Here is a 16,247-nt window from a genome sequence, read left to right as displayed (position 1 = left end):
CCTTGGTTCATCTACGGATATCCCAAGAAGGGCACTTTATGTGAGCTGGTTTGCTCATTTTGACATTAGACAACAGTCTGGGCCAGCTTTTCAAGTCATATGTCAGTGTACAAATAAAGCAAGCAGGAAAACACTGGTAACAGGAAAGAGCCAGCTGAATTAAAACTTGAAGAATTTTGTGCAGTGTGAGAGGAGCAAATATTTTGGCAGATCGCAAAGGGGCTATATTCTGCAAACATCACTGAATTGTATGCATGGAGTTATTAACAGCCGGTGCAGTGGACTAATGCTGTATTCAATAGTGAACTGATTTCTTCTGTTGCACAAATTCAAGGATGTGTCTGACTGCTAGCCTTGAATCAGGCCAAATGCCAAAACTCCAAGATCAACCAAATCTCAATTATAAGCCTAGCTATGCATGTGAAACCATGCCCATAGCCACCAGGCAAATGTGATTTGGACCAAGATGTGTATAATTTCAATGTATCTAGTCAGACCGGAAATGGAACACTCACATTAATTACATACCACCTAAGAATCCTAGGATTTCTTAAGTGTAACATTTCACATGCTTCACTTCAAACAAAACAGGTTAAATTTGTTCATCTATTTTCAAGGGATTCCCAGTCCCGCTGCATGGTCCATGAAATTACAGTGGGATTTTACAGTGTGGGCTGCTCTGTGTTGGATCTACTCTAGAGTTGAGATTTCAAGGTAGACTGCCAATGTACTGACACTGTTGTAGCATATTTAAGTGGAGGACAAATGAATACAGTAATGCTAGATTATTTAAGTATACAAATTTTTCATAATGAAATTGATGTCCCATTTTGATTTGTACCTCCACTTTGCAACATATTCAAGGACAAGAAGTTACCACCCTTATAATCTCCAACCGCTGTCATTAAATAACCAAGATCTCACCAGTCCTTGTTTTTTCCATCTACAATTTTGCTTTGGAACAATTATCTAAAGGCTCTAACTCATATTTAGTATTTAAATCTGTAATTCACCTTGTTGTGGTTTTACTAATTTTATTCTTCATTTCCTTTGAAGTTGTACAGTATAGGTAAACAAAGATAAATTTTCTCTCCCATCTTATTCTAGGACTGAGAAAATTTAATTATTTGTATACAGGCTCAAAATTGAGAAAATATAAAGCAAGTGGATTAATATTATAGTCGGTTTACTTTTGGATATTTAATGTCTCCAACCGGCTGTAACAAAAATTCAATGAATCCATGTATGCATCTCATCGCTGGTTGTCTGAACGTTCTGCAAGTGATACCTCATTCAATCAACCATATATTCTGTTTATTAGACTGAATAAAGTCATGATCACCTAGACTTTTCCTGTCACCAGTAACTTTCTACTTAATTTCTCTGTGGATATTACACTCTGAAACTGAAGAAATTGAGTGGTCTTCTAAACTATTTATCTTGTCAAGATCACCAGAATCAACTGACATCCAATCAGCTACTGTATTGTAGTAACAAAACTTGCCTTGGTCATGCAATAAATGAATTGAAGAGACCTGCTTGATATATCAGGTAGTAGAACAATGCACTGCATGAAACAGCTATTAATATTTTATTATTATCCTATTCCATTTCCTGGAAGTTCCACTGATGAATGCAACTTCAGCAATGATAGCGGCTAGACAAGCTGTAAGTTATGATTCAGAAAGCAATCCATTCTGTAAAATAGACCCCATCCTGGATTCAACTCACTACTCAGGCTAAGATATCTGACATTATGTAGTCCACTATTCTGTTAATGAATCATTGATGTTCACACAATATAGCCTCCTTGAGGTATCTGAATGTTTGCTTTTCACACACTGCACAAAGTTCCTTTAGATTCTGTTTAGCCTGACAGAATTGATTCAGCTTGTCACCATACTTGTTTCCTTTGTAGCGTAGCTACATATTAGAAAGGCTGAGCCCCAGATTGTACATTCTAAAGTCAAAGTAAGCAAAAACAACTCCATATTAGCAAAAAAAAGTCATGCATTAAGTTCCCTACTTGATACATCCGGCAAGAACCCACAATCGATCCTTAAGTTCGTTTTATCTTTCTTGGGGTACGTTTGTTTACTAGCTGGAAGTGCCACCGGTACAGCAATGGTAAGCTGCAAGCTTCAATTTGAGAAAGCCGCGGCATTCTGTTCCGTTCCGTAGAATAGACCCCACCCATTTCTCACAAGAAACAGCTAGTGATTTAGCTTACTAAACTCATTTGCTAATCCCATCAACTGCAGTTTGGTGGTTTTGTGGCGAAGATAATAGTTTATCAGTGGCTTCAATGAATCTTAGCTATTTCGTGGCTTACTTCAGTTTCCACTGTACTAATAATGCTAGTGCCGGGCTGGCTTCTTTTAGGCCCCTATTTGGTGATTATTATAGTTTCTCATCCACTGCCCGCATCCTTCTTAAGCTACCGCATGGTAAGCCATTATTTACTCTGTGTATGCTCAGAAGAACACGTGATACCAAACTGTTATAATGGTTTGTTGATGAACGCTACAATTCTCTATATATCGCCAGGAGAACTGTTGTTTCCTTAGCAAATTGCTGCAGTGCCAGTTGCAATCGTGTTTTATCGGCTTCATCAAAGCAGGCTTTCAGTTGACTGTCGAAAAACTATGGGGTGCCATTTGTCTCAAAAACCCAAAAATTGAGATCTAAACCAAATATTATGATTATGATTATGATTAGATACTGGAAAGACAGCACTCAGTGCTGGTTACATCCAGGAGGGGGGGGGGACCCTCAAAACAAAAAGGGGGTTAATTACAACAAATCTAGTCCAAAAATACAATTATTAAACTGTTCTAGTGACTCTGTATCGATGATGTGATTAGGGAGGTTATTCCATTGCTTGATAGTTCTTGGAAAGTAACTCTGTTGGTAAATATCGTCGATATTTACTAAACATCGACGACATTTAGCTAAACATCGACGACATTTACTAAACATCGACGACATTTGCTAAACATCGACGATATTTGCTAAACATTGATGACATTTGCTAAACATCGACGATATTCAGCAACTCAGCTGCTTTCGCGTTTTAATTTTCTGCGGATCCTTTACTATAATAATATTATAGGCGCGTACAATACTAATAATTTCTGATTAGCTGCTTGCGACTGTAGATGAATCATCTGTGGTACTACTCGACTCATTAGGCATTCGTACCTCCTTTAATGCTGCGCATCTATTAAGGTCAATGTTGCTGTGTTGGCGACGAGTTGGACTGAGAGGAAGGAACTCATCTGTGAGGATACGAGGTATAGGGTTAGCCTCTAAAGCTATAAATGTGACAGCATGTACACTGCACATTTTTCGCTTTTTAATGTTCCAGTGACAGAACTCAGTCTGGCAGAGGCAGACTCTCACGTGGACGAGGGTCTAGAGACTCTATAGCATACAGGATTTGTGCACAATGACAGCTACATACTTTAATTTGTGCATACGTGGTGTATGTTGGGTTGCCTTGTGTGGCCAGACCAATTGGGTAGGGAGAAAAAGGGATCTAGTACAGTTCAAATCTTGGTCTTGACACTACCCATTTACATGTAGTGTTATTACGTGGCAATTTAAATCAGTTGTTTCATGGGCTTGACTGACCCAGGTGAATAACCACCTAACATATTTTCAAAACCTAGCTCAAAAATGCACTATATGTATATGGCTACAAATGAGTTGCTGTCTCATTGATACCATACCCCATTCTTGTATTTTGTTTTTACACTTTTATATGCCAACCTAGATTTGTTTCCTGTTAGTGCAGTGATGTACTATTATCATACTATAATAAATATTTGTGACAAAATCAGTCTTATATATACACAAGCCTATCTTCATATGGACATCAATACAGCATTTTAAAAATGTGTATGCATCACTTCGTATACTTTACCTACACTGCTGTACCATACGCAAGGAAATTTTGACACAAGAAAAATTTGATGAATTCACATTTCAGCAGATTTGGTGAATAAAATGTTGACAAAATCAAAAAATTGTAGACAAAACCTGTACTTTTAAAGACATTTGACGAACTTAAGTTTGATGAATTTAATTGATTCATCAATTTTGTTAAATTTTTCTATTGTCAAAATTTCCTTGCGTACGGTATGCAAAGTGACTAATGTATTGTGAATGCTAGATAGCTATTGGTCTTCTTATTCCAAAGATACCTATCTGTATGTGTCTTAATACGATACAACAGACAGTCATCTGCAAATTAGGCGACAAGTAGATTTAATACAGCTGGGAAAGTCATTTATAAAAACAAGAACAGTAAGGGGCCCAATACAGAACACTGAGGTACTCCACTGGTAACGTTGACAGCTTCTGAAATAGAACCATCACAAAAAACTTAATATTTATGGTTGGTTAAAAAAAGACCAAATACAGTTAATTGTCTCTCTGGTAATTCCATAGTACCTTAACTTTAACAGTAAGAGTTTATGGGAAACCTTGTAGAATGCCTTGCTGAAATCCAGCAGTATGCAATCAGTTTGTGCTGTCATTTAAACTGGATGCTAAGTCATGGACAGTTAATAGTAGTTGAAGATCAGCAGAACGTTTTTGGTGGAAGCCAAACTGACTGGTTGAGAGGATATTGTTACATTCTAAATGCCCCATCACATGCAATTAAATAATGTGCTTGAGAGCTGACAGTTTTATTAGAATATATTTTGTGACTGCTCTATTAGAGTATATCAAATCAGCTAAAAACTGTAAAAATAAGAGTACTGTACATTTGATATCAAATGCAGCATTATGCATAGTGTGTTCATGTTTTGCATTCACATTGCTTTAAAATCTTGTATTATATGCTGGCATAATACCTGATGCTTTTGCTAGCCTGTTATATACAATCATGCCAACATAATTGGCACAAGCACATTAATTTTTAAAAGATATTAGCATTTATAAAATACAAGTGCACCTGTAGCTTATAGCAGTACCTTCCTATTGTAGTTACTACACAGTAAAAAGAAAGTGTTCGAGCACCCCTACATCTATTCTTAGATGGCCTTTTGTAATAAAGCACATCTTATCTGTGTTTGGAAACTACTGAGTTACACATGTGTACAGTACTTATGTATTTTGTACTGATATTAAACATTAACATGTTTAATCTTTTATTAATTAAAATAGTATGAAGTATGCAACCATTGAAATCACTACAGCAGATCTTTGGTGACAATCAATTTCACCATTGCCAAAGTTTCTCAAGTAGTGGAACAAAGAATTAAACATATTACTAAATGGTGCAGTGTCAGTGTCAGATTCTACTCCACTGTATTTGCTTCGTATGTAGGTCTACCTAGTATGCAGTTGCTCATCAACTCGCTATGGATGATCCACAATCAGAGCTCAGAAATGTACTGTTTTGGGTTTCTTTTGTGATTTGTCAGAATGTCCACATCAAGTTTGTGAGTGTATACCAGGAGACAACTAAAAAGGAAAGAAAACAAAAAAAACATAATATAGTGAGGCTAGACTTTAGTGACATCACACAATGCACATGTGTGTTTTTCAGTTTGCTGTACAGATGTAAAAAAATGCACTATAGCTGTTTGAAATTACAGCTGTTGATTTACACACAATATGTCTCATGTTTGAAAATTGTTTACTCTTAAAACTGGGAAAAAACTGTGATGATTTATTGCCATTGACTTTGAAAATTGTAGCAGCCTGCCGCTGAGTACTGACAGGGTAGCAAAAGGTAGAAGCAGTACTTTCCAAGTATTAATTAAAAATTCTCATTCACTTTAAGCTTTTCACACTGATACAGTAGATAGGCGTTCATTGACACAAACTGGAATCATTTTGCACTTTGTAATTCAACTGTACAGCCTCTGACTCACACATTGTTCTACAGGACTAAGGGACCTGTGAAATAACTTTGAAATCTCCCTTATCTGGACCTCTTTTATCCAGGTCCAGACAGTCCAAATTAGTCACAAGCATGTGGCCTGTAGTCTATTGACAATAAGATGTTTACATGTTAGGTGGCTTGTTGATTCTAACTACCACTTGGTTGCTAGGTGATAAAAAAATTTACAACCCAGGGGAGTGACCACGAATGCTCTGTAGTGACTTCCCCTTCTGCCCACTAAAATGTATAGTAGCAATAGTAACATTGCAGAACAGTTAACTTTACCAGTTACGGATATTTCTGAGATAAGGACAGTATACCAGACTACCTGGATAAGAGAGGTTCCACTGTACCTGCTATAAAATAAATCACATGGATAACTCTAGCAAATAAAATTCTTCAATTATCCTTGTTGCCTCTATAATGTTGATGATTCTATCAGAGTAATTTAATATTGACTGCTCTACTAGAGTATCTTGATCTAAGTTACCAATATTAAAATTCCTTGAGGGTGAATTAAAAGCATGCAACCAATAATGCACAACTGACAATCAAGCTTAACAAGTTGCTCTACCTTTGAGTTGGGAGACCAGGCAGCAAATTTCTAGAACTACCCTTGTGTGTAGCTAGTTGACAAGTTGAAATGATCTCAGAATTTCATCTTTGCAGGCGAGTCCATATTATATTGTTTGGTTGGGAAATTTGACTAAATAAAAAGTACTGGTCTGGCAAGAGCACTCAAATTGTGGCCTGCTGAGATTCATATGAATATTACAACAAGCTATTTTACTAGTTTAATTTTGTGTACTGATCTGTTATGCACCTATCAATGTAATCCCCGACTACCACTAATACGGGCTGAGGTGGGGGAAGGTGGGGATTTGCATCACTGAAAATTACAATTCCCCACCTACTGGGGACGTAATGGCAATGCAAACCACGACCAAGTCTCGACTTGTAACCCCCGGGAATATTGGGGCTAGGAGGGGATTTGTACGGTTGTGTGGCGTTGGTCTAGTGATGAGTTAGTTCGAGTGGATTCTAGTACGAATGTAGTAGCTAGCACCCGAGACACTCCTTCCTAATTAACCTGAAAGCACACAGCTTTGCCGTCTGAGTGAATTTCTTTAGTGAAGATAGATCCCACTATGTCGGAGAAATGTAGCGATCAATTCCCCCACCATCCCCTACACTTAGCCCGTATCAGTGGTAGTCGGGAATTACATTGATAGGTGTACAGTCCTGTAAAGTATTAATAAACAACTAAATAAAACACTATTTGATTCATGCAACTAAATAATTATACTCAGCCGAATTACACTCTCAGTGACAGCGGACAGCATTATATTCAATAATGCTGTCACTGAGAGTATTGGCACCCAGGGATGAAAAGTGAAACACGTGCAGTTTACAAATTGTCACATTTACAACTGAAAAGGTAACTTCATACCTCACATCCTTAGTTACAGATGAGATCAGTTCCTCTCGTCGCCAATGACAGCAACATTGATCTTAATAAACGCGCAGCAATTATTTCCATTAAAGGTCATGGACTCATCCGAATGAAAACAAGCCTAATGAGTCACGCATAGCACCACAGATGGTTCATCTACAGTCACAAGCAGCTAATCAGCAATTAGTATTTACAAGCATAAGCGCCTATAATATTATTATACTGAAGGATTCGCAGAAAATTAAAATGCAAAAGCAGGTGAATTGTTAAATATCGTCGATGTTTAGCAAATGTCATCAATGTTTAGTAAATGTCGTCGATGTTTAGTAAATGTCATCGATGTTTAGTAAATATCATCGATGTTTAGCAAAAGTCGTCGATATTTAGCAAATGTCGTCGATGTTTAGCTAAATGTCATCGATATTTAGCAAATGTCGTCGATGTTTAGTAAATATCGACGATGTTTAGTAAATATCGACGATATTTAGTTTAGATCTCAATTTTTGGGGTTTTGAGACAAATGGCACCCCATAAAAAACAGTTGGTGATCACGAAAAGTAGTGAAGGAAATGTTTGTAGTAAGGAAGAAAGACAATTTGGACAAGGTCTGTACCGGCATCAGTGTGCCGGTTAAGCTTAATATTACTGATAAAATAATGGCCGGCATAATGGTGATACCCTCCCGCCCGCATCATAATAATTAGAAAGGCTGGATGAGAAACTAATAATCACCAAATAGGGGCCTTAAGGAATTCATGGCTTATATCAGCTTTTGCTCAACTCCGTTCAATGCGCTATGTACTGTGACGCCGCCATCTTGATAAGTAATTAAATGACGTCATCCAAAGTATCAGCTGGTGTCGGGAATTTATAGCTTTACCGATACAAGTCCGATGCCACCAAAATAGGGCCGATAACGATACTAGTATCGGTATTGATGGTAAGCTCTTCAATGTTAGCACAGACTAACAGTATTTGCGTCAAGTCATTTGGTGCATTGCAACAAACATCCAGCGTCTGTAATTTATCCATGTGCTTTATAGTTTATAGCAGTATGTAGTTCACTATAGGACCCAATTTAGCTGTTGGGTGAGTAGCCAGGTCAAGTTGTAGGACATTCACGCAGTATTGGAACATGTCTAACGGTGGCACGTGATCAGGAAATGATAGTCTTTTGACGTAAACTCCATGCGACTTCAACAAGTTACACACGCAGCATTCTTCACAACTATCGTAATAAGGCCACAAAAACTCACTCCATAGTGATGGTGTTTCCATAACACCTCGCAGTCTACTTGAAATGCATTTGATCTTTGCTTTATCACGTGTGGTTAAAAAAGTGACAATATCATACCAACAACTCCGTAGGTAAAGTCAACAAACCGCTGAGAGGTTTATGGTTGTGTTCCATCATGTCTGCCATAGTTAAGTGAACTTATAAGTCACTTGTAAAGTTCTTCTCCCAAACACGCAGCCCCACCTTCACGCCACGCACGCGGGTTTATCATGTGTCACTTGGACATGCATGCATGCAGTCATATTAAAGTGCGCCTGTGCTTATCAGTATGTATTGTAGTATTTTTGTATGACATTGCATTTATCGGGTATACAGGCTGTACCTTAATTTTACCTGTATTTAGCCATAATCATAAATCAAAGTGTAGTGAACTCATAAACGTATACTATAATTATAGCAGCTATATTATACTGAACTACAGCAAATACAGTTTTCTATATTTGTGACATATTTTTAGTGCAAATTGAGGTTCACTGAGGTCCCATCTGATTTTAAAGTATAGTACACTGTTAAAATGAAGAGTAATCACATAACACCCCTGGGTAGTAACCAATTCTCTAAAGGAGTAACACATGCTCTGAAGGTGGTGTAACTTATTCTTCAGAGTAATGGTTATTCTCTTCAGTGTTGGTTACTCTCCAGAGGTGTTAAATCCCCCTACATGCACTGGGAACTCTTTAGAGTGGTTGTTACTCTTCATTTTTAACAGTGTAGTATCTTGGATTTAGAAATCTTCTTGCAGTTTTATTCGAACGAATGTCTTACAACTAGAGTGCACAATTAAGTACATATATGTTAAACTGAGCATAGCCGCGAGTGCTATATGAAAAATAAAGCACAAGGCGCGCGGCCGAGATGCTTTATTTTTCATATAGCACGAGCAAGGCTATGCTTTAAATGATTTATGGAACTTTCTAGTCGTGTAGCTTCACCATACGCTAGGATTCATAATGAACATGTGTTGCACGAACTATTAGCAGCCTGAATACACACAAACTAGTTTAACAAAGTAAATCACGCGTAGTTCACCATAGTTTGGCATGGTAGACGTTCATCGCATATTTTGGCAGGTTTTGCTCGCAACCCACAATCGATTCTATTGTGAGTCACATGGCGAAATATTTCCGTGATATCTCCAGGACTTGTACGTTTACATTAACAAACGTAACAGCAACATTACCTCCATCATCGAAGCATTTAGGTAAGCAATCCAGTGGTAGAACTCGTATTGGCTGGGGTGATTGATCACTCAGCGTGTATCAGCCTTCACCGGCGTGGGTGATTAGTCGGCCCCGCAGGCTATTAGCCTGCACTAAGGCACGTGGGCAGCTGTGCTTTATTGAACAACGAAACACTGTTGGCTGGCTGAGAGTGTACTTTATGAAATATAAAGTATACTTTTTCCTTTGATCACGCCCACGCAAAGTTCTGTAACTAGCACTGATATAGTGGCTACAATATTCTTCTGTTATTTGGTCTCCATGTACACAGAGTCATATCTATCAAGTTGAAATGGTCTAAAGGAGAGTGGCCAGGCCGAGCTTTGCTTTCAGTAATTTTTGGCTAGGTATTCACTCTAGATAGTGCACCTGTAGTCCTGTAGCTATTTTGTATGACATTCATATTTCAGAATTTACAGTGTGTGACGAGGGATGTCAACAATATCATTAACAGTTTAAAGAACGTAATTAAGGAGGAATGATTTCTAGTTGGAGAGATGGCCAGTCAAGATAATTGGCTTAAAAGTGATGACACTGTGTCATCACTTTTAAGCCAACTTGACTGGCCATGTCTCCAACTATATATGTATCAGTCCTCCTTAATTATGTTTGTTAAATTGTTAATGATATTGTTGACATCTCTCACGCTTTTCTATGTAGAAAAAACTACAGAGCTACACAGCAGCGGCTACAATTACAAAGCTAACATCACAAAATACAGCCCTGAGAGCAAAAACTGTTTCAGCTGCCTTTGGGCCACACCTAGGGCCATGCAACCATGCAATTTAGGTGTTCCATTAAATTCCATGGATATATAGCTGCAAAAAGGAGCTAGCAATGAAAGGCATTTGAGCCTGATGCATAATCGTAAGGAGTATTATGAATCATATAGCTATAGCTACACCATTCTTAATACGTCCTTTCACAGAACTGCCACCAATTGACTCAATGAACATTCACTAACACAAAAATATGATGGCTCAGAGCAATAATATCATAGCTACATATACAAACAGAAGGAAAAATTGAGGGATCAAAGAATAGAAACAAGGGTAAACCAAACAGTATAGTGCCAGAAACAAGAGAGCTATAGGTTGCCTATACCTGCAGATATAGTACTACTGAAGATTTAATCCCTTTACTTCAGCCATGCAGAATCAGCCTATAAAGCTCACTTTCTTCATACCTAGTAAATGGTACCTCCCTAAAGAGCAGGGCTATTGATGTTGTCAAAGACAATCCCATCATCTCTGTGTGCTTACTTTATTGTTTCTGATTCTTAAGAAAGTCCCTTCTTTTCATTGTGACCTTAAAAGAAAGTCCCTTCTTTTCATTGAGACCTTAAAGCTCCACATATCACAAAGAGGATATCTATAAGAACATATTAAAAAGACCTTGCATAAACAGACTGCTATAATAAGTTACTAATTGCTAACCTGCAAAGCATACAATGCTTGTTTGCTATTAATTTATCTCTTCCGGGCATGAGATGTACACAAATAAAATTATTATATACTCCAAATGCATAGCTATGGCTATTATTAAACAATGTATGTATCATACTATCAGTACTATATTTTCCTATTCATTTGCAAGTAGACCTGGGCTTTTAAAATTGCAATTGCCTATGATGCATCATAAGCATGCAGCTATGCTTTAACATGTTTCCTATAATGCTCTTTTTAATTGTGCTCCATTATGTCCCAGCTACAGGGGTGTATCCAGAAGGTAGTTTCTAGATTTAATAGTGAGGTATACGTATCAGGAGGCTACATCCCCAGCAGTTGACCAATTTTAGATTCATGATTTCATGGATAATAATTTTATGCTTCAGTAATATTCCTAAATGTCAACCATTGCTGTTGTTACAAACTGTAGTGGTCCAAATGCACATTCAAATTCTCCAAATGAAATAAAAAAATCAAGATTTAGATTTCAAGTATAAGTCCTATACCCAATTTTAATTGTATTTATTGTGAATGTTTTATTAGAGTAGTTCTGACTGCTCTATTAGAATACATGTGATTGAGTATCTTTATAAATGAATTTTCAATATTATACCCTTGTTCCTTAATCAACAGGTTGATCCACTTTTTGAGACAAGTTTCTTATTACACTGTAACTAACTGATTATGATTTATACCCCCCAATTCTGATTTGCTGTTTCGGTGTATGAATCACTGAGTTATTTGGTAATTTGTCAAATTTATAGGTTAATTACATGCTTTATTTGTACAGCAACATAATATTCTCACCATTACATATAAAGTTTACAATCTCTAATAATGCAGTTAATAATTTATAGTATTATATGTATAAATGCACTGAAGACCACTAAATGCAAGTGTTATACAGCTGTAACATTCTATTCTGAATTGTCGGCATGACTCTCATCAGTTTCTTCTTCGTAACTTTCATTGCCTTCAATGCATGCTAGCTCTTTTCTAATTGTTGCAGCAATCCTGGCATACCCCACAACACCCACATAACTTCTACCTTTCTGTAGGGAAATGACTCCAGTAGATACTGTAAAGTAACATTCATAATAACACACATGCAGCTAGGTACGTAGCTAACAGGAATCACAAATTTGTTTCCCCTTATACTGTAGCTATGCTGTATTTTTATTGATTAGTAGAGATGGAGTGCCACATTTGTTATCCCATTCAATTTCCAAGGTTTAGTTCATATCATATATACATAGGTGATACAATAATAGAATGCCAAATTTGTTATCCCATTATGAAATCTATAGACTCTATTTAGTTACTAGGCTGTTTTGTGTGGATAATATGTAAATATCATATACTCCACCTTGTTTTATAATACATGAATGCTCCACACCTTTAGGCACAATATAACATATACTCAGTATCTCCAGCCTCGGGCCTTTAGGCTTATAAATTCCATAGATTCTGCATCATATCTGTATAACTATTATGTGTATTAATTGGTGGAGTTACATTTAAGTATGAACTAAATGTACGTACATTGCCCCAATGTTGATGTAAAAGAGAACGTTGATCAGGGATCCATACGATTAAGCATGGCATGCATCCAAGATAGAGCCCTTCCAGATTAGTTTTCTCATTGAGCAGTCATGTATAGCTACTTAAACTTTCTGAATTGGAAACATTTTCAAACTTAGCCACCAAATTCAATTCTGAGGGATAGGCAAGTCCTCCAAATAATATTGTAAGAGAGATGAGCATTTTCAAGACAAATTTCTATTCGTAAAATTTAGTAATCTCAAAATAATAAATTATTGTATCTGTAATGCCCCCCACTTACAATCTATTAGTCATACACTAATATTGTAGATGTTTCTCTGTGCGTTTGTGCACTGATGTCCAAACACTACATTTTGGCCAAAGATTAGACTGTTTAAATGTGATCTACGCCAAGGATATAATGTTCCACTACTACTACTATGTATGAACAGTGTACTTGCAGTTTAAGTAGAGTTGATTTTACTCTCACACTCATTAGGCAACCCCAGAGGTAGGACGCAAGTATAGTAGGAGTTTCAGACTTTAGATTCATATTCAATGAAATTATAAGACTGGCCTGAGTATAAAGTATATAATTTATATTGTTAGTTTTACCTGAATACTGGTCTGTTTCAACAATGATCTCCATGATTGTGTTACCCGGGAATGATAGCAGTTCAATAATGTTCTCCCGCAGCTTTTGTTTGTTGTCAACAACAAATATATTATGGTGCCTCTTGGAAAAGTGCTCCTTTCTCACTTGGCCATCGATAGAAAAATGACCCAGGACAACGACACCTACGGCATCAACCAGCTGAAATCCACTTCCTATAATCACCACACATTATCATGAAGAATATAGCTGTGGTACACCAGTTTGTAAAACATGCAGACTTTGTAATATTGTAAACAGCAATCACATTATTTATGTAATTTACCTGTACAAGAAATGCTTTGATCATAAAAGAAAGCAACCTGCACAGCTTCAACACATTGTCTCAAGGATTCTTCCACCATCACTGCTTGCTCACGGCATGTGCAAATCATAGCAATGTTGAAATATGGAAGCGTTGCACTCTCCAAGCAATTTATCTGCCTGCAGGTTAAAGCCGCTTGCCTTATCTGTGTATCATCCCATTCCTATACAGTACAATGAAATAGTACATAATAGTATAGCTACAGTATATAAGGTGTATAACATATTATATTTATGTAGACAGTATCCGGTGCTGTGGTAATGATCATTAAATTTTTGCTTTGTATTCATAAATATTATGTAAACACATTAACCACTCAAGTTTGATAAGCACTCTTGAAGAGCATATATGTACACTGCTATACGTATATACACACAGAGAAGTGCATGCACCATAACTATACAAGTTTATGATGTGTACAGCCTGATAAACCCATCCAAATTATATTAATCCCTGTGCGCATTACAAAGAAGTACAAGACAAAAGTGCAACAAAAGGGTGCCAGATATGATAAACAGTACTAGTATAGCCAAACTGGACTTGTAAATAATTTATTGCCCAATGAAAGATTGATGAAATAACATGCGCACAACTAGGCTAGCTCAATGGGTTTATTAGCTCATGTGAATTACACCTGGCTTTAAGAATACTATGGGGTAAAGCTTTATCAGAGGACCAAAGAAAGATCATCGCTGCATATGCATGCTATAGCTAATAAGAGGTGCTGCAAAATTAGGCTACCATAATAGCATAATTGCTTTACAGTGACTAGCACTGAAGGTCTGACAGCAACATGTACAGACGGTATTTCATAATTACAAACAGTTAGTAAAAAATGGTGTCTATTTATAGGCTTTCTAATATTTACACTCCATGCCTTTCGGCACAATATTATGTTCAATACCTCAATGAGTACACACTCCTAATTAACATGCAGTAATATTACAAGGGTACATGAATTTATAATCAGGTCCTTAATAGTGGTCTCACTGCACTCGTTCACTACAGCCTCTAGCCTTCATGTTTTGTAAATTCTATAGACTCCACGTTATGCCCATATAACTATTATGCAATTATTACCTATGCTGATGGTTTTAATTAATGTTTCTCCTGCTTGCAAAACCCACCACAATTTGTGATTTGTTTTGACAAAACCAGGCTTCCTGAGCTCTGTGTATAACCTTCACAAAGCAAAGTTTCACAGTTAAAGTAAATGATTATCTAATTTCCTCACTTTAACCAACTACAACTTTACCTCTCAGAAGCTATTGACCTAGAATTTTCACCCAAGGCTTTGACAGTATTATGAGAAAAAGTCCAAAATTTGGACTCCTCCTTTGAGTTATGGTCCTTAAGCTAAAAAACTAGATGTGTGTGGATTCTTGGTTTTGTCAAATTCATGCAGTCATATAAGTATGGTGAAACATGAATCCTGGCTGATCACCAATAGGTGTTAGCTCTCGTGTTAACATTTATGGATTTTTTGCTGGCTAAGAAATCTTTCAACACTGGCCAAATACCAGTCATGGTGAATTGGTCATGTACCTTAGGAATTGAAGTAAGGATCAGGTTAGATCCTGAGTATGATGGATACGACTGCTGCACTTTAGCCAGAGTAATATTATTGATGGACAGTTCAATGACAACAGCTTCTTATCCCTGATAGACATGTCTGTTCTTCTCATAATGTTTTTCTCCTTTCAATGCAGCTTGTATATATGATCGGAAAGAGTCTGGGACACCTTTGTTGAAATTTAAGCCAAGGAATTGACTGAAATTTTCTTCACTTGTGTGCCAAGGAAATCGAACCCTTGCTTCTTCCCATGATGAGTTGGTGGTAGTGGCTCTGGCAAACACTTTCTTCACATTCTCTAGAGCTCTGAAATTATTTGATTGCTTCTTCATCTCTTCTAGAGTTATCTTACAATCAGCTACTTGTTGTAAAATTTGCTCTTGGAATGATGGGGCCAGATTATGGAGACACTGGAAGTGGTGTTGTTTGAATTCAGGCTTTGAAATAAGGCTCTTTTTGCTTAATTTTTGATCCTTGAGCTTTCCATCTTCAAACTTCTCCATCACGATCACAGCCTTCTCCCATACCAATGGAGCAAACGCTGCTTTTGAAAAAATATTTTCACATTGCGTTCTAGACATATCCTAAAAGAATGATAAAATTAATTAATACATGGCAGCGAATACAGACCAACTGATGTGGATGACCGTTTGAAATACATGTATATGTAAGAAGTAACTTTCGCATATTTACATAGGCTAACACTGAAGAAAAGAGGTACATGGATGTGTGATAGCTAGTTCTAGTACTCCATTTGACTCAAAGCAGAGCATGGCCACATGGTATATATCTGTTAAGTAGGTGAGTAAGCAAGTCTTGTCACAAGTTGACTTGGTCC

General features: G+C 37.0%; 1 protein-coding gene across 1 annotated transcript; it reads right to left on the bottom strand.

The window, feature by feature from the left end:
* Positions 1 to 12,053: 12,053 nt before the first annotated feature.
* LOC136238633 (uncharacterized) lies at positions 12,054 to 15,982 on the bottom strand. Its single transcript, XM_066029197.1, has 4 exons — positions 15,382 to 15,982; positions 13,798 to 13,999; positions 13,475 to 13,687; positions 12,054 to 12,395 (listed from the first exon to the last, which is right to left on the bottom strand). Exons 2-4 carry the CDS (start codon positions 13,904 to 13,906, stop codon positions 12,235 to 12,237), a joined length of 483 nt encoding a protein of 160 aa, XP_065885269.1. The 5' UTR covers positions 13,907 to 13,999; positions 15,382 to 15,982; the 3' UTR covers positions 12,054 to 12,234.
* Between the last annotated feature and the right edge of the window lie 265 nt (positions 15,983 to 16,247).

This window comes from Dysidea avara, chromosome 11, assembly GCF_963678975.1.
Source record: "Dysidea avara chromosome 11, odDysAvar1.4, whole genome shotgun sequence".
Lineage (NCBI taxonomy): Eukaryota > Metazoa > Porifera > Demospongiae > Dictyoceratida > Dysideidae > Dysidea > Dysidea avara.
The sequence above is the reverse complement of the archived record's forward strand: the minus strand, read 5'-3'. Positions and strand labels throughout refer to the sequence as shown.

Bases quoted from the DNA above. Each gene is read 5' to 3' on its own strand.
- LOC136238633 (XM_066029197.1), bottom strand. From the start codon at position 13,906: ATGATTTGCACATGCCGTGAGCAAGCAGTGATGGTGGAAGAATCCTTG. The intron at 13,688-13,797 runs GTAAATTACATA...TGGTGATTATAG, and splicing joins TCAAAGCATTTCTTGTACAG to GAAGTGGATTTCAGCTGGTT. The intron at 12,396-13,474 runs GTAAAACTAACA...GTTACTTTACAG, and splicing joins TGAAACAGACCAGTATTCAG to TATCTACTGGAGTCATTTCC.